Consider the following 24,260-nt stretch of genomic DNA (forward strand, 5'->3'; position numbering starts at 1 on the left):
AAATTGTTGCACTAGGTCAACAATGCCTTTTAATGCATTTTTATTGAACAAACCTACATTCCCAACATGCGCTTGAATCCCTCCAGCAAAATAGTGATAGAGCAGAGGCACCTCTGTTATTGGGGTGATAAAGAAGCAGATTCCACTTGATACCAGTAGATGGTGCTAAGTCATGTTTCTAGAACATAGCCTGCTGGCAGGGATGGGGAAGAAATTCAATTTTGTTTGCATTTTAATAAGAAACACTTTTTGAACTAATATGAGAACTGAAACACAGCTATCTTTTGAAATTCGTACATCTCTGAATTTTGCGATGCAACCAAATAACGTGTACAAATATGCACTATATTAAAGTGTGTACACAAAGGCTTGGAAACAAGATGCAAAAATGCTTTACATCAGGAGGGGGGAATGGCTTTCAAAAATGTGTATGTCAGTTAAAACTTCATACAGAAATGTGTTTATTAGGAGAAATTCACACTAAAATGCTAATGAATTTTCATGAGGGTTAAAAAAGAAAAGAATTCCACAGGTTGCTGTGGAAATGTGGAGCACTGAATTGAAGAGCGGAAGGATGAGAAACTGAGATAAACCAAAACTGACGGATTCAGCTGTACCTGCCTGCTAGTTAGTTCAAATGTGAAAACGACAAGGAGACTTTGGCACCTTAAAGAGGGAGAGAGGAATTCAACATCATTCCACGAGATCGTCATGAGCACAAGCATTTCTGGACATGCATGCTATTCTGGGGTTTCTTCTGGCCCTCCTGAGCAGATCTGTGGAGGCCGTTGGGGGCGCACAGGTGGACAAGGGGGGGAATGCCATTGCACAGGCATGTCTTTTTGCACTGGCTTCCGCTAGCGCAACTTAGTTGAATCCAGCCTCAACAGATTTATTATGGCGTAAGGTTTCATGGACTACTGTCCACTTCATCAGATGGTCTAGGAGAGCTTATGCTGTAATAAATGTGTTAGTCTTGAAGGTGCTGGAATAATCTTTTCTATTTCTGCTGCAAGAGACTAACACACCTATCCAGACAAATTCAGACGACACAGTTAGAGGAAGTCTAGAGGAGCTGTTCTGCACACCATCAGGTCCAGCTGTCCTGGTTCCAGTTGTTAATGGCAGGAGGTTGTGAACACACTGCTTGAAGGGACTTGTCCTCTCAACTCTTGCCCATCTTGGCTTATTCAGTCTAGCTGAGAGGGAATCACTAGGTGGGTCCAAGGAATCACCAGTGCCTTGTTGTAGGGGAGGGGGTGCCACCTGCCTTGAAGGAGGCGGTTGTGGTGTACCACCTCCTCAAGGGGCCCTCCCTGACCCCATAAATGTCAAGCTGGTGTCCTGCTTTCAAGTCCAGCTCCCGTCAGCCCCAGCCAGCTCAAAATATCTGGAGGGCACCAAGTCGCAAGTGGTTGACATAGGGTCTGAGGATGAAACGATGGACAGGAACGTCTGCCTAACTTGGATTGCCCAGCAGGAGGCAGTTTGCAAAGTTTACTCAGTTGCCCCCTGAAGGAAATGGGGCAAAGTGTTTTGACTCCCTGAGGTTTAAGCTCCTGAGGTGAAGACAAAAAAATGAAACTCCCTCTGACAGTTTGAGGCAGTGATACCCAAGAAGGAGAAGTTGGGAACGGGCCTTTCCTGGCCACGTTGACTGGATGTGAAAGAAGGGTATTTTTGAAGGCAGGGACAAGAATCCTCCCTCAGATAAAGCATCTGCCAACTATAGTTTAAAGAATTAAGTGTGACTGACCAAGAGAGGCACTTTGTGAGCAACACAAGCAGATGACTGAGCTCTTTGGATAGTCCCACTGGCAATATTTAAAAACCTATTGAGGAGCAGGGGAAGCTGACCCCAGTGAAAAACCAAGATTTGGGTGCTTAGTTCAGCAGGCTCAACAAGTTTTGGGAGGAAGGGATGAAGGTTGCTGACAAGGTCATTATAGCTTTTATATGCTGCACTTTTAACTAGAAACCCTGCCTTCTGGCCCCTCCCCCTGTCTTACTAGATGAAATGGAATCAAACCATTAGGAAATAGTTCTCCTCCTCATCAGAGCGAGAGTGAGTTTATATAAGCAGGTCTTCCCCAATCTGGTGGCCTCCAGACGTTGTTTGACTCCAGCTCACAGGAGCCCCATCCAGTGTGGCCAATGATGATGGGAGCTGTAGTCTGACAACATATGGAGGGCACCAGGTTGAGCAAGGCTGATTTTATGTGGATGAATTGGTGGGAGAAAGCAGAATGGCCGCAAAGCAGGCGTACCTGCACCAAAGGACAAGATTTGAGGGTTAGAATATGAGAAATTGTCATGAGTCTTGTGGAGACATCATGGAGAGGGCAGTCAGATGACAAGGAATGGGAGGAGATTGGGGAACTGGAGGAGTCTAACCAAGGGGAAGGTCCTAGTGGGTTGGCGACCTCCAGATTCCAGGAGGAGTCTGATCCCAGAGACACATGGATCTAGGGGAAGGGCTGAGCGGGTAAGTCATGAGAATGGCTCACTTCCGCATGCAACATCATTGCCAGTTGAGAAGACTCAGGCGCCTCCCCATCAGCGCAGATCCATCCTCTCCTAAGGAAGCACATGGGGATAAATCTGACAGCAAGACTCCATCTCTAAGGACATGGAGTAGCAGCCACAAGAACAAACCAGTGTGAATTCCCCCCTGCCCCTCAGGTCAGTTGGCAGGTCTAAGTTGATGGTGGCAACCATATACAAGAAGAGCCATTGCAGATCAAGTCCCACAAGAGAGAGTGTCCATTTCGCCACCTATGCTTCCTAAGTGCAGAAGCCCACATGTTCAATTTCAAGCCACCAAATACTGAGCCATCAAGTAAGGAAACAACCCATGGAGTGATGAGCCTTGAAGGTGCCTGGAGGTCAGAGAGCATCCCAGCTCACAGGAAGCCATCGTTTGGAGCCCCAGAAGAAGGCCTGTGGGTGGGTTGTGCTCAGCGCAGCATGACAAAACCCTTATAAACTGTGTGGAAAATTCCAGGCCCACTTAATCCCCGGGGCTTCTGAAAAACGGTGACATTCAGAAAAGATCCAAACAGGAAAGAATTAGCAGGAGAAATGCCTTTCTTCTTGCGGCTGCCACGGCTGTGCCAGGAGTGAGTGCAAGCAGGAGCGGGCGGGCGGCAGCAGCTGAGGGGCCACCCCCCGCTCCCCCCCCCCCCCGGCCTGCCTCTCTCTAAACACGCAGAGCTTACTTGGAAGATTAGGAGAGAACACAGCAAAAGACAACAGAGTTCCTTTTGTAATGGGGGTGGGATTAAGGAATCAAGTGACCGGTTGCAACTCCCAAGTGGGTTTCAGGCTTCTTAGAGCACCGTGCCACTGTCAGGTTCAATCACCCACAAGCCACAGAGGTGGGAAGAGGTGGAGTGTGGCGTGTGCCGACAAAGAACCTCGCCAGGACACATGCGAGGCCAAACGTCTCCAGTCCCAGCTGCAGGGCCGGAGCCTGCTTTGGTAAGTAGCTCCCCGAGGGCTGCTGTGGCGCTGTCCTAGAATGGGACAGATTTTCTTTTTGCTTAGGGATACATGTGTTTCCACTTTTTTTATAACCAGGCATCTTTATTTAGTTTAATTGGGGCAGAGGGAGGCTGCCAGTTCCGTACATTTGGCCATCACGAGAATACTGCGTATACAGATGCAAAGGAGAAACCACCTGGGGTTCTTGCAGCCTTTCTTGTCCCTGAAGGTCAAGCAACTCTTGCCACAATTTCCTCTTGCATAAACTAGGTCTTGTTCTCCTTTGCGGTTGGCCATGGGGTCTAAGGATGCACTTTAACATGCAAAAAATGGCATTCTCACGTTGGGCATTCCAATGTTCACGTTTAAAATGATTTAATTCTTGAAAGCTGTTCCCCTTCCCCCCTAAAAAAAGCACATTGGCAAACTCTTTTTTCCTCAATGCACAAAATCCAGTGATCTACTGTTCTATGAGATCCGCAGTGTATTTGCATTATAAAGCCCCCCCTCCGGTGTGTGTGTGTGTGTGTGTGTGTGTGTGTGTGTGTGTGTGTGTGACAGCTTTGTATTTTAGAACAATTTACCTGAAATAGCAACTACCATACTCACAATTATTGCAGGGAGATTACAAGTCCCGTTCCACACAGAGGAATCTGTGAACTGTAAAATAGTTGGAAATGCCACCATCAGCTGTGTTTTCCAAGCCCGTGCATGTTTGCTCTGCTGTAGGTCCCACTGTGTTCAATGGGACTTAACTCTCCCAAGTAGGTTTACATAGGATGTTAGCCTCAGCCAGTCTAACAGTAAGGACGAAAGCTGTTTAAAGTGTGTTACAAGGTAGTTCCTCCATGTTATGTGACTTTGGATATGGATCCTTCCTTACTTTAACAGTGTACGCTCGTCTGCACATATAGAGTTTATAGGACTGTTTAGTGTCTGTCACTCTACCAGCTCTTGAGCCAAGGGAGCCTTAACCGGTGAGTACCAGGGAAAACAATGAAGATACCTCTAACCGTAGGATATCAGAAGATGTATTCGCTTATTCTCAGATTAAGAATAAGGAGGAATTAGTGTTTTTGTTTCTCTATAGGTATTCCAGGTGCAGTACAAGGATATATCGAATCATAGTATTGTAAGAGACCTAAAACACCATTTTTTCCAGCCCCACTGCTGAGGCAGAAAACCTGGTGCTATAGCATCTCTGAAAAGCAGCCATCCAGGCTCTTTTTTAATATCTCTAGCGAAGAAGAGCCCACCCAACACCCAATTCAAAGCACCCTGGCATCATATAATATAGAATATGCTCTTTCGCTCCACCGAATCCCACAAGAGGAAGCATTACAACTTTCTTCTCTTCTTCTTTGGCGATCAGTACATTATCTCCTCTGCTTCTAGAAATTGGATTTGGCATGGTTAACCTTCCAGTTTCCTCCCACAGTAAGCAATATAGCAGGGCAGGGGGGCATTCTAGGCTACGAGGGAAAGGGAAAGGCACAGGGCTTTCTATATACTGCTGAAGAATTCGCGGGCATTATTTACACAGGCAAGGCTTGGAGTTTTCCATCTTTGGTAAAAATGCATTCCGCATTTGAATTGCATGAGAAAAATTCTACCTGGGTGCGGTGGAGGCGCAAAGGAAGTTGCCATAACAAAACACATACACACACACACACAATCAAGGAATATCTTCAAGTGGTTCAAGTGTGTGTGTGTGTGGTCATTTCCTTTATCTTTTCCACATTTGTGGATTTGTTGTGTTGTGAATTTTGGAGGGTGAGGTGGGGGTGGGGTAAGCTGTATGCCTAATTCCCTTCTAATTCCAGGATCCAATGAAGATTCAATTGCTGGAATAGCCAGGCAAGTTTCTTGGTAATGGCCCCTAAGTAAGGAAGTGGCTCTGTGCCAGAGAGGAAATGGATGGGGCCCCCACCTGGCTGTTAGTGTGAAGGACAAAGGCCAGAGTTGTGTGTGAGCTAGAGGCTAGAAACAGGCTGGACAGCTGAGAGACACAGCCATGCTTGATTTCTGCTGGAATCTAATGTGGTTATGGGAGAATGCAGATGACTGTAGATTAGAAAATGAAATTAGCATTGGTGAACATTATCTGACTGGCATGTTTACCACCCATTTAGGAAAGAGGTGAAGGGGGCATGTGATTATTCTAATATACACAATTTTAAAAGGTTCGTCTTCAGCAGCGTTGCTAGCATTGCCGACAATTTTTAAAACAAAAGTATCTAGCTGTAACATTACCAAATAGCAGCCCCAGACTAGACTGGGGGTGTATCTACACTCACTTTTTGTTGAGTGTAGGGTTTTTTTGGGGGGGGGGCTGAGCTTTCCCCATGAGAACCCGCTCTTTAAGACTCAGTTGGAGCAAACATCAATTTGGGTTTCCCACAGATTGCTGTTTGCTCCAACTGAACTATAAAGAGTGGGTTTACACAGAGAAACTCCGGAGCAATGGGGGGAAAAGGCATTTGGACATGGAGCTTTAAGGCACAGACCGTGTCTGGAAAGCATTGAGGAAAGGTAAGTGTGGATAAGCCCTGGCATTTTCTTGTTACCAATGCAGTCAGGTGCATAATCATCTTGGGGGGGGGGAGGGTTTGAGAGAGAGAAAGAAGCACAGCGAGATGGACAATGCAGCAGACAATATGCTTATTTGGGGGCTGAGCTATTCTTACAGATAGACTGGCTACCATACAACATTTCTGGGTTATGTATTTGGCATTACATATTGGAATAATCTTCAAGCTGCCTCTGGCAAACACGTGGCTAGGAACACAATAATATAAACACTGGGACCTTGTGAAAGGTTCATCCATCACATTGAGCAACTCCAGGCGATGACATGACTGAGCCAGGAAATCCACATCATCGAGATACTGTTAAACCTACATGGTCAGGGGGAAAAATATCCCATAGAAAACATTTCATTGTGTTTCTGCCTGCTTGGACAAACTCGTCTAGAGGATAAGTTTGCGCATTTCTGTGGAACATGCATAGAACTTGCAGAAAGCCTCTCCCACCTTTTACTATACCTTATTTCTGCACCATACTATACAATCACCCCTCCTGCTCACCCCTATCCAAACACAACAGTCCAAACCAAATGTTGTTATTGATGGTTTGTGGGGAAGGCCCTTCTGAGAAGCAACATACTTTGTGCTCTCTTTAATGTGTAAACTATCTCCTGGGCAGCAGTCCAAACCCGAGTTGTTAGTACTACTGAATAAACTTTTTCTTACATCTCGCCTTTTCTTTTCCCACACTCCAACTTTCGGTTCCCTTAGATGTCCCCCAATTTCCTTCTCCTTATTTTCCAGTGTTGCTTCTTTATTCCTGCTCACTTCTTGACTCAGGAGGAAAAGTTTTCTATTTGAAGGACTATCAGATAGGAAAGTCTTCTGTTTCAAGGCATCCTTTATTCAACGAACCATCCAATCCAAGTCCGATGTAAAGACAAATAATCCTAAGAAGAGAGAGTAGGCGTCTTGAAGTTGCCCACCTTAGCACCTGGGCAGCAGACAGAGCAGGCACAGAGGACATCTGGCCCCAGCCTTCTCCACCATGGGAAGATGCATTCTGTTTCTTTCCAAATCCCTATAGCCCCCTGTGCACCCTCAATATCTGCACATGATGGTTGGGGGAGCCTCGGGACTCTACTTAAAGTGTTTGGTTGTGGTTGCCTTAAGATGCCTTGTATATGTGTATCCAATATAATCTGACATCCTTACTTTCTGGAACAAATCGTGTTTGTGACACCAAGGATCCACCCACTGAGATCCTATCAAACATACTTTATTCCAACATGGAAAACTATGTCCATGCAAGAAAAAAAGCATGCAACAAATGCAGCTCATCATGTACGATGATGGACATTTATTCTGCTGACCTGTATATCCGATCATCGATATATGGTTAGATAGATAGAAACTTTATTTGCATTAGCCACTAGCCATAGCAATCTATATATGGTTTTCACAGTATATTTCCATCAGCATTTGTTGTCAATTTGAGATTGATTCATTGGGGCTATTATTCTAATAATTATCATCAATTTACTAATAGGTTTCTACACAATAGTCTCAAGACTGTGTACATTAAAAACAGTTAAAAATACAAAAAAGACAATACATTCCAAACATAACCAAAACCAAACAGAAGGGCCCATTTATCCGGCTGGGAAAGCCTGTCGGAACAAAAATGTCTTCATTTGTTACCAAAACGTGGATGCCTGTCATATCTCGATAGGAATGCTATTACAGTGGTACCTCGGGTTACATACGCTTCAAGTTACATACGCTTCAGGTTACAGACTCCACTAACCCAGAAATATTACCTTGGGTTAAGAACTTTGCTTCAGGATGAGAAGAGAAATCATGCTCTGGCGGTGTGGCGGCAGCAGGAGGCCCCATTAGCTAAAGTGGTACCTCAGGTTAAGAACAGTTTCAGGTTAAGAACGGACCTCCAGAACAAATTAAGTACGTAACCAGAGGTACCACTGTATTGCACGGAATAGGGGCAGTCACTCAAAAAGATCTGCTCTGAGTTACTGCAAGGCTACCTTCCCCCTCTCTCACACAAACACAATGAAATTGCATACAGTTTTGCCCAGTGCTTCCTTGCTTCCGTGGGTGTGGGTGTGTAAAAAATGAGGTGCCAGTATTCCTCTCAATAAAAGTGCTGTGGGTGTCAGCACAAAATGGCTGCCACGGGCAGCAAAAAAACAGGTGATGGTTCCCTGCCCTGGTAAGAACCTTCACCCACAAAAAAGCACTGATTTTATCCAGGTTATCCAATTCCCCAACCTGCCAAAGCTGGTTTTGTCTTTCTACAGGACCCGCTCTCCCGCAAAGAGCCTCAACCCCCATCATGTTGCTGTTTGTTTCTTAGCAGGCCTTGTGATGACAGTGACATACACATACCGTGTAGCTGATGCACGCCTGGGCACCTTCTCACAGCTCCTGCTCCGATGGAAAGGGAGCATCTACAAACTCCTCTATTGCGAGTTCTTAATCTTCATCTCTTTCTACTTCGGCATCAGCCTCATCTACAGGTGAGCACAGGCATTTCTTTTAAGCTCGGTTGGTTACTCTGGGGTCTTTCTGCATGCATCATGCAAGCACGTTTTAGATTTGGCACAAGACTTCTGCAGGGGAATAATTGGTAGAGGACGGCTCAATATCTCACTTGTAACCGATCAGTCTTCCTTTTGAGAGACAGGGAAGGAGGAGCCTGTACTTCAGGGTCTGCCCCCTCCTCCTCCTCCTTTTAATCTGCATTCCATCCAGGAATAACTCCAGAGGGTAAGAAAGGGGATAGTGGGTGTCCCGTCAAAAATGCTTCCCACTACGCTTTCTGCTCCCACTTAAGTAGAGCCAGAAAAACAACACAGCTTAATATGAACCACAGCAAACTAATTGTAAAATTTTTTTTTTTTAAAAAAAAACCCACAGTAGATTTTGGCCTTCATTTTGAGCTCATTCTTTGGAAAGGCAGTGGGTGCTTTTAAGGAAAGAATGTTTCCCTCCTCCTCTCCCCAAACTCCAAAACCAACAAACAGGAGTCTGTTGAGCTGTAGGAATGAGGCAGCTCTGCAGAGAGGAGGCCTGAGGCCGGGCACAGTTGCCTGACTCAACCAAGGAGGCAGCACCCTCAGAAGTCAGTGGGGAGGGTGTTCTTCCATGTGATCCGCAGGGGATCGGAAACATAGCACCTACATTTTTATTTATAAAATCTGAAAACAGACCCAACGGTGGGGGGATTGTGTTCAATCTTGTACTAGAGCTGTGCAATAAGGAAACATGGAACCATAAAGAAAAAATTATTCTAAAGATTATATTTCCCCTAGATTTGAGTGTTCTGAATGCTCAGAGAAACGTGAGGTTCTTATATAAGCAAAGCATTACATTGCTACATTGAGGGACAACATCTTACTGCACACAACAAATGAAAACAAAGGGGAATTTGTTGTACGGTATTGTCCAAATAGCAACAAGAGCCCATGATTCTGCAGGAAGCTCTTTTTCTTCCTTTTTGTTTTTCTCAGAACCCATTATTGAGAAATCCCCTTTGTAGTTTTGAAACTGGAAATATTCCCCTGTGCTTCTATTACAGGCTGGTTCTGAATGAGAGCCAAAGGCTGATGTTTGAGAAATTGGCTATGTACTGCAATAGCTATGCCGAACTGATCCCGGTGTCCTTTGTACTAGGTAAGGCATGTAAAAATGGGGAAAGAATGGTGCGAAACCCTTACCGTATTTTTCGTCCCATAGGGCGCACCGGCCCATAGGACGCACCTAGTTTTTTGGGGGGGGGAATTAGGGGGGGGAATTATTTCCCTCCCAGGCGCGGGGCTGGGGCGGGGGAAGCCCGAGCTTCCCCCGACCCCAGCCCCCAGAACAGGCAGCTCTCCGCAAAGCGGTGGGAGAGCTGCGCGAAGTCGCGCAGCTAACCCACTGCTTGCCGAGAGCTGCGTGAAGCCTGTAGCCTGGGGGGAGCTGAGCTCAGCGCCCCCCAGCCTCTGGGTGCAGGCAGCTCTCCGCACCGACCCCTCTCGCTCTCCAGGCTTCAGTGAAAGCCTGCATTCGCCCCATAAGATGCACACACATTTCCCCTTCATTTTTGGAGGGGGAAAAGTGCGTCCTATAGGGCGAAAAATACGGTACATTATTTATTTGCTTATTTGTGACATGTATAGCCAGGGCCAGCAAAAACATTTTGGTGCTTGAGTTAGAAAATCCAAAATGGTGCCCCACCCATCCCTAATATCTCTCTATCTGTACCTAGAATGATCAGTAGCAAAGCACTTCAGCTGAGAATCACAGACTCTGTTTTTTCTCAATTATAACAATAGGGAAATATTTTTCGCTCTCTCTCATAACACCCTATTGAAGCTGAATGTTGGAAAATTTGGAACACACAAAATAAAGTACTTCTTCACAAAGGAGGACATAATTAGGCTATGACAGCTGTTCCTGCCTGGCATGAAATCTGAAGGCTGCTGGAGAATTTCTCACACCCCTTAAGAAACACCAGACAGAAGTTCACATAAATAGGTCTTCTCTGAGAGGCAAGATGGCTCTCTGCCAAGAGTACCATTCTTACTGATAGTTTCATGTCAGGCTTTGACAAAGCATTCTCCCTACTCTGGGTTCATAAGACTATGAGGAACAGTGTGGTAGTGCCCATTCTGACAGGGTACTGCTAAATGAGAGAAGAGCAGGGCTGAGGGATCTTTCTCACAGGATCAATGGCATATACTGCAGATAAAGCTCTCAAGCTCAGGCATTACAGCCAGGGTGCTGAGCATATAATGAGGCCACCCAGAGTCAAGCAAACATAATTTGTATTCCAAAGATTTTCAGCTTTTTTCAGTTTTGTGAGACAAAAAATTGAACATGCACAAGTAATGTCTTCTGAAAGCTCAAAATGGAAAAGGTTTGTGGCTCAGAGCTTGTGTGTGTGTCCCAATTTTGCTCAAATTGTATCTGTTCCTGCAGCCCTTTCCTTTTCGTTCCTATCATCCTCACTAACCATCTCTTTGTTTTCACGCTAGGTTTTTATGTCACCTTAGTGGTGTCTCGATGGTGGGGACAGTACGAGAGCATCCCATGGCCTGACCGCATTATGAACCTGGTCTCAAGTAGCGTGGATGGGAAGGATGAGTATGGCCGCCTCCTTCGGCGCACACTCATGCGCTACATCAATCTGCTGGGTGTGCTGATCTTGCGCTCGGTCAGCACTGCTGTCTTCAAGCGATTTCCCAGCATCGAACATATTGTGACAGCAGGTACTATCCATCGCAGTGATGACCAACTAAGACAAAATGTGCTTAAAGTGATTCCCATCCTCCGTGCCACAAATGAAGACGTCCAGGGGGACACTTTGTGAGATGCCAAGAGTTGGTTAGAAGAGGGAGGAAGGCAATCTTTCTTGTTAATTACATTTATATCCTGCTTTTTTTTCCTCCAAGGAAACTAATAGGCAGCGTACAGGGTTATCTACATTGCTTTTTATCCCTACAACAGTCATGTGAGATAGGTTGGATTGAGAGACAGTGACTGGCCCACGGTGACTCAGTGAGCTTTAGGACTGAGCATTGATTTCAACTTGGGTCTCCCCTTTTCTAGCCTGAGATTTAATCTCCCACGCTACACTGGCCCTCAATCTTTGATGCCTTCAGCCTATCAAATCTAAGGGTTCAGAACAACTGGGCAAGTTATAATTGTTATGGGGCCCACTCTGAAGCTACGGTTAAGCTCTTCCCACATCTCCAAGTGGTTAGCAGTTCTAGGGGTACAGCACATATCCAGGTTTGGTTTCCTTTGGAAGGTGGTCATTGGAAGCTTTTGATGTTTTGTATGGTATTGGCCCAAATATATGCCACTCTTTTTTTTTTCCAAATTCCGACCATGAAAAGTTAAACTGCAGCTTAAATTTGTGACCTTACAAAAATTGGGTTTTACGATACCGCTGCTGAAACAGACATACGGTAAAATGGAGCAGGTGTGAGTGCTTGTGGAATTTTAAGGGAGTGACATATTTGAGTACAGTATTGTCTTTTTTTTTCTTTTTCCCCTTGAATTTTAAAGGTGCGGCTTATATTCGGGTACAGCTTATATTTGGGGCAATATGGTAATATCTGTGTTTATTTACAAATATATATTTGAATTCGTGCTGTCTATTATGTTATTAATTTTTGCTGTTTACTTTTAAGGTGCTTCAATATTTTGAGGTCCCAAAAATTGTTTTTGAGATCAACAGGTTTATTTCCTCTCCGAAATACAACCTGCATGACAGGATTCCTGTAAACTGTCCTCCTCCTCTCCCCCATATTCTTGTCTGCATAGGCCTGATGACTCCAGAAGAACACAAGAAGTTTGACAGTTTAAACTCACCCCATAACAAGTTCTGGATCCCCTGCGTGTGGTTCTCGAACCTGGCAGTGAAGGCACGTAATGATGGAAGGATCCGTGACAGTGTGCTCCTGCAAGGCATCTTGAATGTGAGTTCATGATATGCAAGTGGGTGTCAGCCAACCATGCTGTAGTTTCCTGAACAGAGAACATCAGGTCTCTCTCCAGGAAGGAGCAGAGGCAGAATACAGTGGTACCTCGGGTTAAGTACTTAATTCCTTCCGGAGGTCCGTACTTAACCTGAAACTGTTCTTAACCTAAAGCACCACTTTAGCTAATGGGGTCTCCTGCTGCTGCTGCGCCGCCGAAGCACGATTTTTGTTCTCATCCTGAAGCAAAGTTCTTCACCTGAAGCACTATTTCTGGGTTAGCGGAGTCTGTTACCTGAAGCGTATGTAACCTGAAGTGTATGTAACCTGAGGTACCACTGTAATTGCTGCAGGCCATCAAGGATGGGATACGATGATAGGCAGCTTAAGACCAGTGGTATGCGGGTAGCTGTGGACCCAAAACCTTCTGTGTCCCTACTGACAAAATAACAAAACAATATTGCAATTGGCAGCAGTGGCGTAGCGTGGGAGGTGCAGGGGGGCCGGCCGCACTGGGCGCAACATCTGGGGGGGCGCGCTCACACTCGCAGCTCTCTGCCCCTACCTGGCTCACTCACTCTCTCTCACTGCAGGCTGTGCGAATCCGATCCGAGCTGCCGGGTCGCCGCCCACTGTGGAGGGGAGGGTGCCAGGCGTGCGGTGCGGTGCGGAGAGAGAGCGAGGGACTATCTGGGGGAGGGACAGTGCAGCGGGGGGGGGGGCGCAAATTACTTGCCTTGCCCCGGGTTAGGGGGCGCAAATTACTTGCCTTGCCCCGGGTGCTGACAACCCACGCTACGCCACTGATTGGCAGTGCTCACTTTGGGCTCAGAGAAGGCAAGTCAATGGAAAAAATAAAGCAGGGTCATGTGAGTCTGTGATGTGCTTCAAGGACCACAAGGAGGAACCCCTCGCAAAGAGCGGAAGGATGAGAAAAGGAGGGAGAACTGCTTCACTGGGTGCTTCCACACAGCAGCTGATTGTGACTCAGTGCTGCTCACGAACGCCAAGTCTTTCACAGTGTTCACACAATTTCATCCTCGTTAAAACATCACCCCTGCATCCCCATTTAATCTGAATTTACCAGTTCTGGATTTATTTCTTTTTAACTTAATGGGTTTTCCATAGAAACAATAAATCCTGATTAAATGGGAAAATGCAGTGGGATGGCAATTTGATGAGGACATTGTGAGAGAGACACTCTCAATATTTTTGCATTCTCCCAAGTTTCCTCTTATGTCTACAAAAACAGGACTTTTCGTGTTGCGGCATCTGCCCTCTGGAATGTGCTCCCAGTAATCATCAGACAGGTGCATATAGTACTAGCATTTAAGCATCTCCTTAAAACGCATTTGTTCATCCAGGCTTTCCTTGAGAGGCAATCCAGTTAAGCTGAGTTATTAATCTGATTCATTGATGCATTATTTGTAATTTGATTTTATTTATTATTTCATGTTGTTCACCACCTCAATATTTTTTAAATGTTTGGCAGTATACAAATATTTGCAAAGAAACAAATAATAAAGGCAAAATGGGTGGGAGGGGACCTCTGTGGTGGATCATCTGTACCTTTATCAGTACTTGTCCTTCCCTCCAACAGGAAATGAACACTTTGCGCAGTCAGTGTGGGAGGCTCTATGGGTATGATTGGATCAGCATTCCATTGGTCTACACACAGGTGAGAACTGGTATATATTCTCCAGACAAAATTAAATGAGTCTTGGTCCCACTTAAAATCAAGCTAGCTCACTTAACACTCATTTATTTCAATGGGATTTAAAATAATCAAACTTGCTATCAAAATGCAAAGCAAGCTGGAGCAACTCCCGTACAAGGAAGCGTAACAACATTTGGGACTTTTTAGTTTAGAAAAAAAGGGGTGAGTTGAGGAGAGGGCAATGGCAGAGCTTAATGCTCCGGCATGGGGGCGGGGCGGAGAGCAGGCAGGGGCGGGGCTGGTGTGCGTCCCCGGGGTGTGGCGCGCCGCCCACAGGGGTGTGCCACGTGTCCTGGAGGTGTGGCACGCTGCCTGCGGGGGCATGGCGCCCAGAGCGGGCGGGGAGGCCAGCTGCAATGGCACCCCACTGGGATCGCACTGCCGGGGGTGGTGCGCTCCACCCACACTCCTCTTCCTCCCCCAGTGGGAGAGGGGACATGAATAGAGTGGGTTCCCCCCCCCCCCCACACACACTTTCTTTCTCCTAATATTAGAATATCTGGGGTTATGCAAAAAAGCTAGATGATTGGAGTTTCAGAGCAGACAAAAGGATGTATTTCTTCACACAGTGCACTATGGAATTTGCTCCCACCAGATGTGGTGAAGGCCACCGATGTAAGGCAGCTTTGAAGTGGGATATGAAAAATTCATGTAGGATAAGGCTGTCAGTGGCTGCTGCTGGTCATGGTGGCTGTTGCTACTTCCAGGAGCAGAGACAGCATGCTTCACAATACCAGTCACTTGGCAATGGCCGCAATAGAAGGCTGTTTCCACATGCCCTGCTTGTGAGCATAGGCATCTGGTTCACCACTGTGAGAAATGGAAAGCTGGGCTAGATCAGCCTTTGGTCTGACCCAACAGGGCTCTTCTATTATTAGCCACGGAATACATCCAAAGTCCTCATGTACAAATATGTACCTGCCCTTAAACCCCTTCCTCTTGAATCTCCAAGTGGGAGGGAGGTTACTTGTTTGTGGTTGTTTCCTTTGCACTCATTTTTATTGTGTGTTTTATGTTTTTATCTTGTATTCTTTATGTTGTGAAACATAAGAATCTACAGATGAAGGGGGGGTATACAAATTTAAGAAATAAATAAAATTGTTAGTTTTCCCCACCACAACATACTGCATGCATGACCTTCTGTAACCTTCACACCCAATCCTTGCATCACCTTCTCATGTAACCTTTGTTTATGAATCCCATAGATACAACTGTAGTGTGCCAGACGTTGTATGCTCAAGTCACAACGTCTTATGCGGTTGCAGTCAAACACATAGCACATAATAACTCCCCATACAATGACAGGGAATTTTCAAGACTAATGAGTTTGGGTCCTCATTTTCTCTGAGTATGTGCTCTTTTTCTCCTTGAGCATATCAAAACTTGCCCTGCTAGCTCACTCCCATCCACTGAATCATGTTTTTGCCTGAGCCCTACAAACACAGCTTCACAGCTCTTGGCATGCTGTTCCTGCCCTCTGTGCAAAAGGAAGGCTGTTATCTACATTAGACACCAGGCATGTTAACTGCTCACCACCGCCCAAACTGCAGCCTCGGGGTAGACGTTATGGTGCCAGCTTCCTCGCATGTCTTATGCAACCCTGTTGCTTAAATAGTGCACTCTGCCAGACTCTGTTGTGCCGAGAAAAAGGATTTCAGGTTAATGGAAGGTATATATCGAACCCTGCAAGCCAGGATGAAAGGCAGATAAAGGTCAAGGCTGTACATGGACAGTCTATTTCCATGAATTAGTTGTTTTCTGCATAGCCATAGGGGCTTAAATAATGACAGGTGGCATTCTGAGCCAGATTTTGGATTGCAAATGATGTAGAAATGATATGGGACATTAACCATGGTGCCTTTAGAGGCCCCATATATTGGAAAGATCAAATAGAGAATTGTAAAACTCAAAAAAGCTGAAGAATTAGTAGAGAATTTAGAGCCAGAGTAGTTCTTTTGAGGCAAAAGGGATGAGGAAGTGAGACAATAACTGAGTTCTTCAAAATCTTTGGGGCTTTCCAGACATAGGTCCTTTTTCATGGAAATATAACCATGCTTTCACCTAGTGCTTTTTCTAATACTAGCCACATTTTTAAAATCCCCATAAGATCTTCCCAGTGTGGAAGCAAATGGGCCTGAACTTGATGCAAGAAGATAGCACAGGCTGTTGTTTTTTTGTATTGGAACTGTTCGATGGATTCACTCAAGTACTGGAAGATGTGGCTGAAGTTTCTGGAAGAAGAAAAAAAGGAATGAAAAGAACCAATGGAAGGGGTTTAGAACGGTGGTGCTTACCCATGTGGTAGGCAGGTGGGCAAGGGGCAGGTGATGTGTCTTGCAGCAGTCCCATAGGCATTTCAGACCCCATGGGTACATGTGGCATCAGTGAAACCACCGCAAAAGAGACAGAACACAGTTGTGCTTGTTGAGGGTGAGAAGCTTATTTTCTTGGATTAATGACTTTAGTCTGGGTCATAATGATACTACCCCTGCAGAAGCACTTCCTTTTGTGAACCATAGCTTAGCAATGGCTGTGCAACTCCCACCCCAATAAGCCATGGCGTCTTAAAAGGCCCTAACACACTGTGTCTCTTTCTCCAAGGTGGTCACAGTGGCCGTTTACAGCTTTTTCCTGGCTTGTTTAATTGGTCGACAGTTCCTGGACCCTGCAAAGGAGTATCCTGGCCACGAGATGGATCTCTTTGTGCCCATCTTCACCTTCCTGCAGTTTTTCTTCTATGCTGGCTGGCTAAAGGTCAGTTCAAAGGAGAGAGTGTGGATTCCCCCAGGAACTTCTGCTCATCAGTATAGAACTTCCGAAGTTCTTTTTTGGGTAACCGAGACACACCCTGAAGCCACTTTAGACAGAGGCAAATCCAGGATTTATAGAGTGGCCCAAAGTCTACGTGATGGCGGCAGACCTAGATCTTCAAACATAGGTCTGCCCATCCATGGGTAACTGGAAGATGGTGGGTGATTTAAAGGACCAAAGGAGCATGCAAGTGCAAGGTGCAGCCACCACTCTTACCTATACAGGCCATCCCATCAAGAGGTTTTCTTTCTAGTGAGCTAGCTTAAAAAATATATTATTAAGCTGCTGGAGCTGGCAAGGTCTTCTTCAAATGCAAATTGTATTGGTATGGCAGTGCATAACATGCAAATACATCAACATCTCACTTTCTTTTTGTCTTTTTTTTTACAAAGTGCCAGATCCTTTTGGTCTGTTAACCTTGCCTTTTAATCCTGCTGACTGGACAAGATAAAATTGTCTTAAATATAATAGTGAAGCCCATTTTTTAAAGCAATCTGGACCATCCTTAGTTCCACAACTAAGGAGCTATTTTCATTTCATTTAAAAGCAGTTCTAAACAGCATAATATGTAACAATCTCTAACCAGTATGTAAGAGTACAAAACAAAAGCAATGAAACATTATCGTAAAGCTAAAAATACAACATATAAACCAGTAAAACAGCATTATGAAAACATAAACAGGATTTCAGCAATAACAGACCAACCTTCTGAGTCAAGGAAAGCCTAGGCTAACAGGTATGGGTGGTATTCAACTAAGTTTTACTTGACTTAGTCATGTCCATTAATTTCAGTGGGTGTACTCTGAGTAAAGCTTTGTTAACTACCAACCTATGGCTTCACAAGACATCTGAAACAACTGATGGATGAAATTTCATGTCCAGTGCTGATCAGCAATGCTTTCATTGCACACATTTCACAGGTAGCTGAACAGCTCATTAATCCATTTGGGGAGGATGACGACGACTTTGAAACCAACTGGCTCATTGATAGGAATCTGCAGGTGAGTTTGAGGCCTGGCTATTACAGAACTCAGAGGAGGCCTTTTTTAGGCTTCCCACAGGGCAGCTCTTTCCCCTTTGAGGCTCAACACTCCTTCTCAGCGATTCATTAGACATCCAGCACTCAATAAGATGAAATCATGGCTCTGATAAAAAGCTTCATATAGCATTAGCAGGTCTCTGAGCCAAGCATGACTTTCTTGGTGTGTGGCTTTGTTATCAGAAGGCCTAGTGTGCTTCTAACTTAACGTATGACATTTCAAGATGTTTCTATGTCAAAATTTGGGAGGAGGCTTCCCATACTCGCCCCTCCTTGAGCTTTCACTCTTTACTGCACCTTTGATCATTTGCTTGCTACTCATGATTTCATGCTGCTTCCTGTACATCAAAGGCAGCTCATAATCAACCTTTCCTCCTAGGCAGGCCTGCACAACTTGTGGTCCACCAAGCTGAGCATAGCCCCACTCAGCCATGTGCTGAGCCTACTACAGACGCCATAAACCTCCACCTGTTTTTTTTGTCTGCCTGGGACTCGCCCACTCAAAAAAGGAGAGGGTTATCAAGACTCCAGCAAGCCACAATAGCATAGTTATCTTCGTGAGCTGCTCTATTATCATAAGCTCTCCAGCACTCTCAACTGAACACAATCATCGCCTCAGCCATTCTTAAATTGCAACCGCCCCCAAATTATTAGAAATGGATGTTTTCTTAGAAATGGAAGAATAAGAGCAAACGCATTCACAGTGCCATTGAGTTTTGACCCCATTGTGCCTGACATGTATGTCTTGTCTACGCAGGTCTCCCTTATGGCAGTGGATGAAATGCACCAGGACCTGCCCACTCTGCAGAAGGACCCATATTGGAATGAACCAGACCCACAGCCACCCTACACAGCAGCAACTGCGGATTATAAGCGGACATCTTTCCTGGGCTCGACCTTTGATATCAGGCAAGTGAAGCTACCTAAAGCAACCCTTTCCCGACACAGGAGATGAAGTAGGCGTTTGCTTATGGAAGCTCATGACATTATACACATGTTCGTCATTATAGTTCCCACAAGAGTTCTGAGAATTACTAGCAGAAAACCCAAGGAGGAGATAAAATAACATGTTGCAGTGGGGAGTGCTCCTGTTCAGGGTTCCCGCCAGCCAGCCATGCCCTCTTCCTGCACACAAAATAATAAACCAGAAGAGGACAGTTTTCAACAGAACGTATTAAAAAAACACCTTAAAACATTTTGTACTTCCGCAAGCCTGCTCTTGTTCATGGATGATGCCATTTGGGCTACGTAAGGAGAATGAGTTTGCAGTTAGCATATAATTTGACATTCCTCCAATGCTCACACCACTCTTTTTACACCAGCATCTACCAGAACGTGTCATTTGGCTGTTTTGAGGTGCTGTGGAGCTTGTTTTTGCTGTTGCTATGGCTCCCAGCAGAACCTCAGTCACCCAAACCACAAATAGCCAAATTCTTTGTGATATGTTGCCAAGACTCACCTCTTTAGCTCTGCCACACCTCACCTTGTGGCCTGCAGGTAATCAAGTGAATACCACTGGCCAAAGTAATCAAGGCGCAGACTGCCAAATAAGCTGTTTATGAACATCTTCTTCCTCTGAGGTGTTTGAATAAATAGGACTGTGCTATATGTCATGTCTGAGCAACTTGTCTCATAGGTCAGCTTATCCTGGTGCAGGATTTTCATATTTTTGTTTTGTAAGCACACAAGAGCCGGCCCTAACATTGGGCAGCCACCCCAGGCAGCCGATTTTAGATATCATAAGAAGGCAGCAAATTGTTAGTGATTTATTATTGTTTGGTTTTTTTTACTGCCAAGGAGTGGGGAGAGCTGCTTGTGGAATTTTTTTTGCCTCAGGTGCCAAACTAACTTGATCAGCCTTGGATATTGCACCGCTTGACAAGGAGGAATTTTGCAGCAAAATGTCTTGGGCCAAACCTGGAAGTAACAAACAACCATGAGTAGACATGCTAGTACAAACACAGAAGTATTCCTACTGGGCACAAGAATCATTGACTGGCATGGTCAAGCACCTACCAAGTCCCATACGTCAATAGTTGAGAGCCCCCTGGTCCCACCCCTTCTCCTCTTCCTTGCTGTTGCTGCCCACTTGCTCACCTCTTCTCTCTCTCTCTTTGACCCACAAAGGGGGTGAGCAAGTGAGGAGCCATGTTAGCGAGGAGCAGCAATCTGTGCCACATCTGCTTGCTCATTGGTTCTTCTCTGCCTGGTGAACACTGAACAGGTGACAGCAATAGTCAGGGGAAGCAGCAGCAACAGGGGCTGGAAGTGGGACCCCTGACATACGTTGGAGAGAGGTGGTAAAGGGGCACTGAGGGTGTTTTCTCTTCAAGGGCTCTCCAGATCATGGAGATGGCACTGTTCAGAGTGCACCCAACACCCTACATGTTCTAATCTCTCCAGTCACTGTTTGCAACTGCCTATTTCCCTTCTCCAGCATGCAGAAAGAAGAGATGGAATTCCAACCCCTGGAACAGATTAAAGAGAACGAGGAAGAAAACCACTCCACCCCATTGCTGGGCCACATCAGCCGCTTCCTGAACGTCCAGTCCCCCACTTTCCCCAGGTCGTCCAGAATGAACCTGATGCGCCGGAGAAATGACAGTGTGCCTTCTTCCCCTTATTACGCCTACCCAGATGTGGGCAAACCCGGCAGCCCAACCAGTATCAACCAGCAAAGGGGAGACTGCTCCCCGGCAAGCTTCACCTCCCAGGACCAATGGGACAAGGCGGCCAGCAAGCTAAGAGAATTTGACGCCTTCATGTCCACTCCGTTCTACGAGAGGCCGGGCTTCTACAGCGCCCCACAGACGCCCATCAGCTCCATCCCCATGATCTTCCCATCCAGACGTCAAGGCCGCAAGAAGCCGCCTGCTCTCTCCAGCATCGCCGCCTGCTCTTCTTCTTTGAGGGACAACTCCACCAGCCAATCTCCTGGCAGAGCCAGTGACATGGACAGAAGTGAGAACTCTCTTGGATCAGGGACTAGAGAAACTTTTGTTTGGCCAACGGAGAAAGGCCAGGCTTCAGACTCCTTGGCAGTGACCATTGAAGAGGTGGCCAAAAACTTGACCAATGGATCGAAGGAGATTGCCCCTTTGGGAAGCCCAGGAGGGCCTCTGTCCTCAGCGAGCTCGGCAAGTCCCAAGTTTCCTTTCTTTGCGGAGTCCCCGGATCCTGAGATGCAGGCAAACGTCAAGGGTTCGAAAGGCCACCGGCAGCCCTGGTTTACACCAGACCGCTCAGCAACTCCAAACCCAGACTACCCCACCTACCTCCACTCCTACGGTATCAAGACCCCTAGCAGCAATGGCCCTCCCACCTGCTTTCCCTTCACACCCTTGACATCCCCAGTCATTGAGAGATCCCGTCTGGGCAAAGCAAACGCTGCTGTTGGCTCTGCCTCAGAGGCTTCTCCTGGAGGCATGGAGCAGGATTCGCCAACAGCCCCGGGGGCTGCCAGAGATGCAGGAAGTGGAGTCACCAACACTTATCATACCAAGGATCAGAGAAAGGCAGCCAGCTCTTCTCCCAATGACTCGGGCATCTCTCTAGCAGAAGGAGACTTTGTCGGGCTAATGGAAGTGATCATGGAAACCAGTGAGAGCACAGCTGACGAAGGGAAGGAGGCAGAGATGACTAAATGAAATGGGCTCACAGATGCGTTTCATCTAGGATGGCATGATTTTTTTAAAAATGAAGCTTCATGGGTGCGCAGCCTCTTAAGAGACACCAGAATCACATACAATGAGCTACAGAACTAATGAGAAGGCAAAAACATTGGGTTGAACAGATCACACCATAGATAATGCATAGGCTTTTGCTTACATGCTGGTTAAGAGTCATTCAGGGCGCTTGAGCACCACACGATTATGAAACCAGTTCTCATTCCAGCAAGCCAAGGAGAGTGTGGGAGTCCCAGAAATATCCCAGTTGCTCCCAAAGCACAATCCCATCCTTGAGCGGAGGATCAACAAGCATCAGGAAGCAGTACTAATTGGTCAGTCCCACCATTGCAAGGAAGAGGCCCGCCCAATGTTCTGAGACAATATAGAGTGATATAATCTTTTTGAGAATGAGAGTTAAGTTTGCTTCCACTTCTGACACTGCAGAAAAACAGGTGTCAGGTCTCAAAAATTTGGGGAGCGCACACACAACAGAACTTATGGGTAGAAAGATTAAGGCTGTGGTTAAAAACCACTTGCTTGATAAGCATTAAGAGTTTTTTGCTGGCTGCCTAAGTCAACTGTAGGACAGATAATGAAGAAGCAGTTTTGCTGAGTGGCCATAGCTTGATTACACTATATACAGGGCACTGTATTTTGCGCTATATCCCTTTACTAAACACACATTAGCTAATAGACAGCACCACAGCTTTTATTTGCCTACAATCTATTTCTAAAAAGCAGGTGACAAGTCAACTGAATAAAAAGTTTCAGTTCCTTGTAGCTTCAAATAGCACGAACAGAAAGCACAGCTAGACAATGCCACTGTTAAATGAAAGAGTTGGATGTTTTGATCTGGCTATGTTTTAACCCAGGATATAGCAATTGCTGTAGCAACATTCACGGGGGCAGGAAGAGAATCACTTACAATTTTGGGTGTCAGCATTTTCAGAATCTCATGCTCACTAAACTGGAAACCTTGAAAAACACCTACACTTCTCAGGGTATCAAATGAGAACCACCTCCACTTTTTATTTTCTGCTACTGCTCTGCTGTTGTGGCCTAGCGCACCACAAAGCACAGGAAACCCATTTGGGGCCATTATTGAAAGGTCCAAGGAAGAAATGCCTTCATTGGATCTAATCCATTGGTTTTGGCATCCGTCTGTCTCGGTAGACAGTAGGAGAGTGCGCCTTCGAGGGTGAAGTCAAACGGTTGGAGTTGCAACACCTGCTGTGGTTGCAGAGACTGATAATGGAAGGGACATGTTTTGTTGCAGCTGGGGCAGATGAAGGCATCCGGTTTAGTTACTTACAGGTGCACCATGGGGTTTCTTTCTGCACTTCTCCCAGCAGTCATTCATCCTCTCGTAGACACACAATCTAATCCACAGATAGGGAAACTGTGGTTTTCCAGATTAAGAGTCTCACGCAGTACCAACTGCTCGTATGAGTCACAGCCAAGGCGGCCAGTGGTCAGATATGACTGCAGCCCAACATCTGGAGGGCCCCAGGTTCCTCATCCCTGATTTAATCTGTTCTTTCAGGAAGATTAACCTTTTTTCCAGTTTACAGGAGAGATTAAGATGGGTCAGAAACCTACCAAGTGTAAAAGCAGTTATTAGTAAAGCAACAGACTTCAAAAGAGTGTAATTTCTTTCCATTAAGGGTGGAGAGGCTTCAGGCATGCTTTAGGTATAAGCAAGGCTGCCTACATTCCACACAAGAAAGATTTCAACATAACCTGACATCAGCTATCATTAAAGGGAAGAGGAAAAAACCAAGTTTCTAAACCTTTTGGATAGGAACCTCTCCCAAATATTTTGAGAGGACACAAGATTAAGACAGAAAATCCCAAGCAGGGTTCCGTCGTGGACATGAATCAAGTTCCTCAAACTTCCCCCCATAACTAGCACAAATCCAATGGTTGTTAACTGTTTCCCTCCAGATATGCTTAGCTACACCTGCATCATTCTTAACCTTTGACAGGAGTCTAGAATTTAACAACTCAGCTGCCCCTGAAAGGTATGGAGTGCGTGAAACAAACGGGAAAATTACTCTGGAATGAACCATTGTTTCAAAAATTCATTGTGGAAAGGTACATTTCATGGCAGCTATCAATCCTTTGCCCAGAACTGCTCCAAAGAGAAAGTTAAGATCCAAACTAATTCATTAGCTGTGACATGATTTCAAAGGATCTTAGGACAGTGGCTAGAGCAGATCTTGTGTATCTCTATATAGTTTATCAGAGTGCCTTAAACAGTTTATAGTTCCTAAAGCATAAGTTCACATCCTTCACTGAACTTACTGGAAAAGGAATGGGCTTGAAAATGGCTGACAGCAGCAGCACACATCCAATTGGGAGTTGCGTGGCAATTTTGTACCAGAGACATTCATGTATGTATGCATATGCATATTTTGAGGGCTAAGGCCCAGAAATACCATACTAATAATATCCGCAGTGGGGACTTATCCCACCCTTCGTTAGCATTCCCAACCATCTTCATTATAAGGTGGCAGAGTAGCATTTCAT

The 24,260-nt window shown here is 45.7% G+C and overlaps 1 protein-coding gene and 1 long non-coding RNA gene across 4 annotated transcripts; one reads left to right on the forward strand and one right to left on the reverse strand.

Moving 5' to 3' along the window:
• The first annotated feature begins 3,222 nt into the window (after nucleotides 1-3,222).
• BEST1 (bestrophin 1) lies at nucleotides 3,223-22,419 on the forward strand. 3 transcript variants are annotated; one of them, XM_083445848.1, is made up of 10 exons: nucleotides 3,223-3,480; nucleotides 8,327-8,545; nucleotides 9,607-9,701; nucleotides 11,048-11,281; nucleotides 12,342-12,496; nucleotides 14,097-14,174; nucleotides 16,815-16,967; nucleotides 17,945-18,025; nucleotides 18,821-18,972; nucleotides 20,501-22,419. In XM_083445848.1, the coding sequence occupies exons 1-10, from the start codon at nucleotides 3,269-3,271 to the stop codon at nucleotides 21,708-21,710; spliced, it is 2,589 nt and encodes an 862-aa protein (XP_083301974.1). In that variant the 5' UTR covers nucleotides 3,223-3,268; the 3' UTR covers nucleotides 21,711-22,419. The 3 variants fall into 3 exon arrangements, with proteins under 3 accessions (XP_083301974.1, XP_083301976.1, XP_083301975.1); XM_083445850.1 differs by having other exon boundaries at nucleotides 3,229-3,480; nucleotides 8,383-8,545; XM_083445849.1 differs by lacking the exon at nucleotides 3,223-3,480 and adding an exon at nucleotides 7,708-8,238 and having other exon boundaries at nucleotides 8,383-8,545.
• Nucleotides 5,763-8,521, reverse strand: LOC310679926. Its single transcript, XR_014512570.1, has 3 exons — nucleotides 8,415-8,521; nucleotides 6,735-6,958; nucleotides 5,763-6,380 (listed from the first exon to the last, which is right to left on the reverse strand). It is a non-coding gene; the product is annotated as an uncharacterized lncRNA (long non-coding RNA).
• Nucleotides 22,420-24,260: the final 1,841 nt, after the last annotated feature.

Source organism: Podarcis tiliguerta (assembly GCF_965153285.1).
Source record: "Podarcis tiliguerta genome assembly, chromosome: 1".
Lineage (NCBI taxonomy): Eukaryota > Metazoa > Chordata > Lepidosauria > Squamata > Lacertidae > Podarcis > Podarcis tiliguerta.

What these genes read in the sequence shown, in the direction of transcription:
- BEST1 (XM_083445848.1), top strand. Translation starts at nt 3,269, where the DNA reads ATGGGGGTGGGATTAAGGAATCAAGTGACCGGTTGCAACTCCCAAGTG. An exon ending in CAGGGCCGGAGCCTGCTTTG is followed by an intron (nt 3,481 to 8,326) that starts GTAAGTAGCTCC and finishes GTCTTTCTACAG; the next exon opens with GACCCGCTCTCCCGCAAAGA. An exon ending in GGCATCAGCCTCATCTACAG is followed by an intron (nt 8,546 to 9,606) that starts GTGAGCACAGGC and finishes CTTCTATTACAG; the next exon opens with GCTGGTTCTGAATGAGAGCC.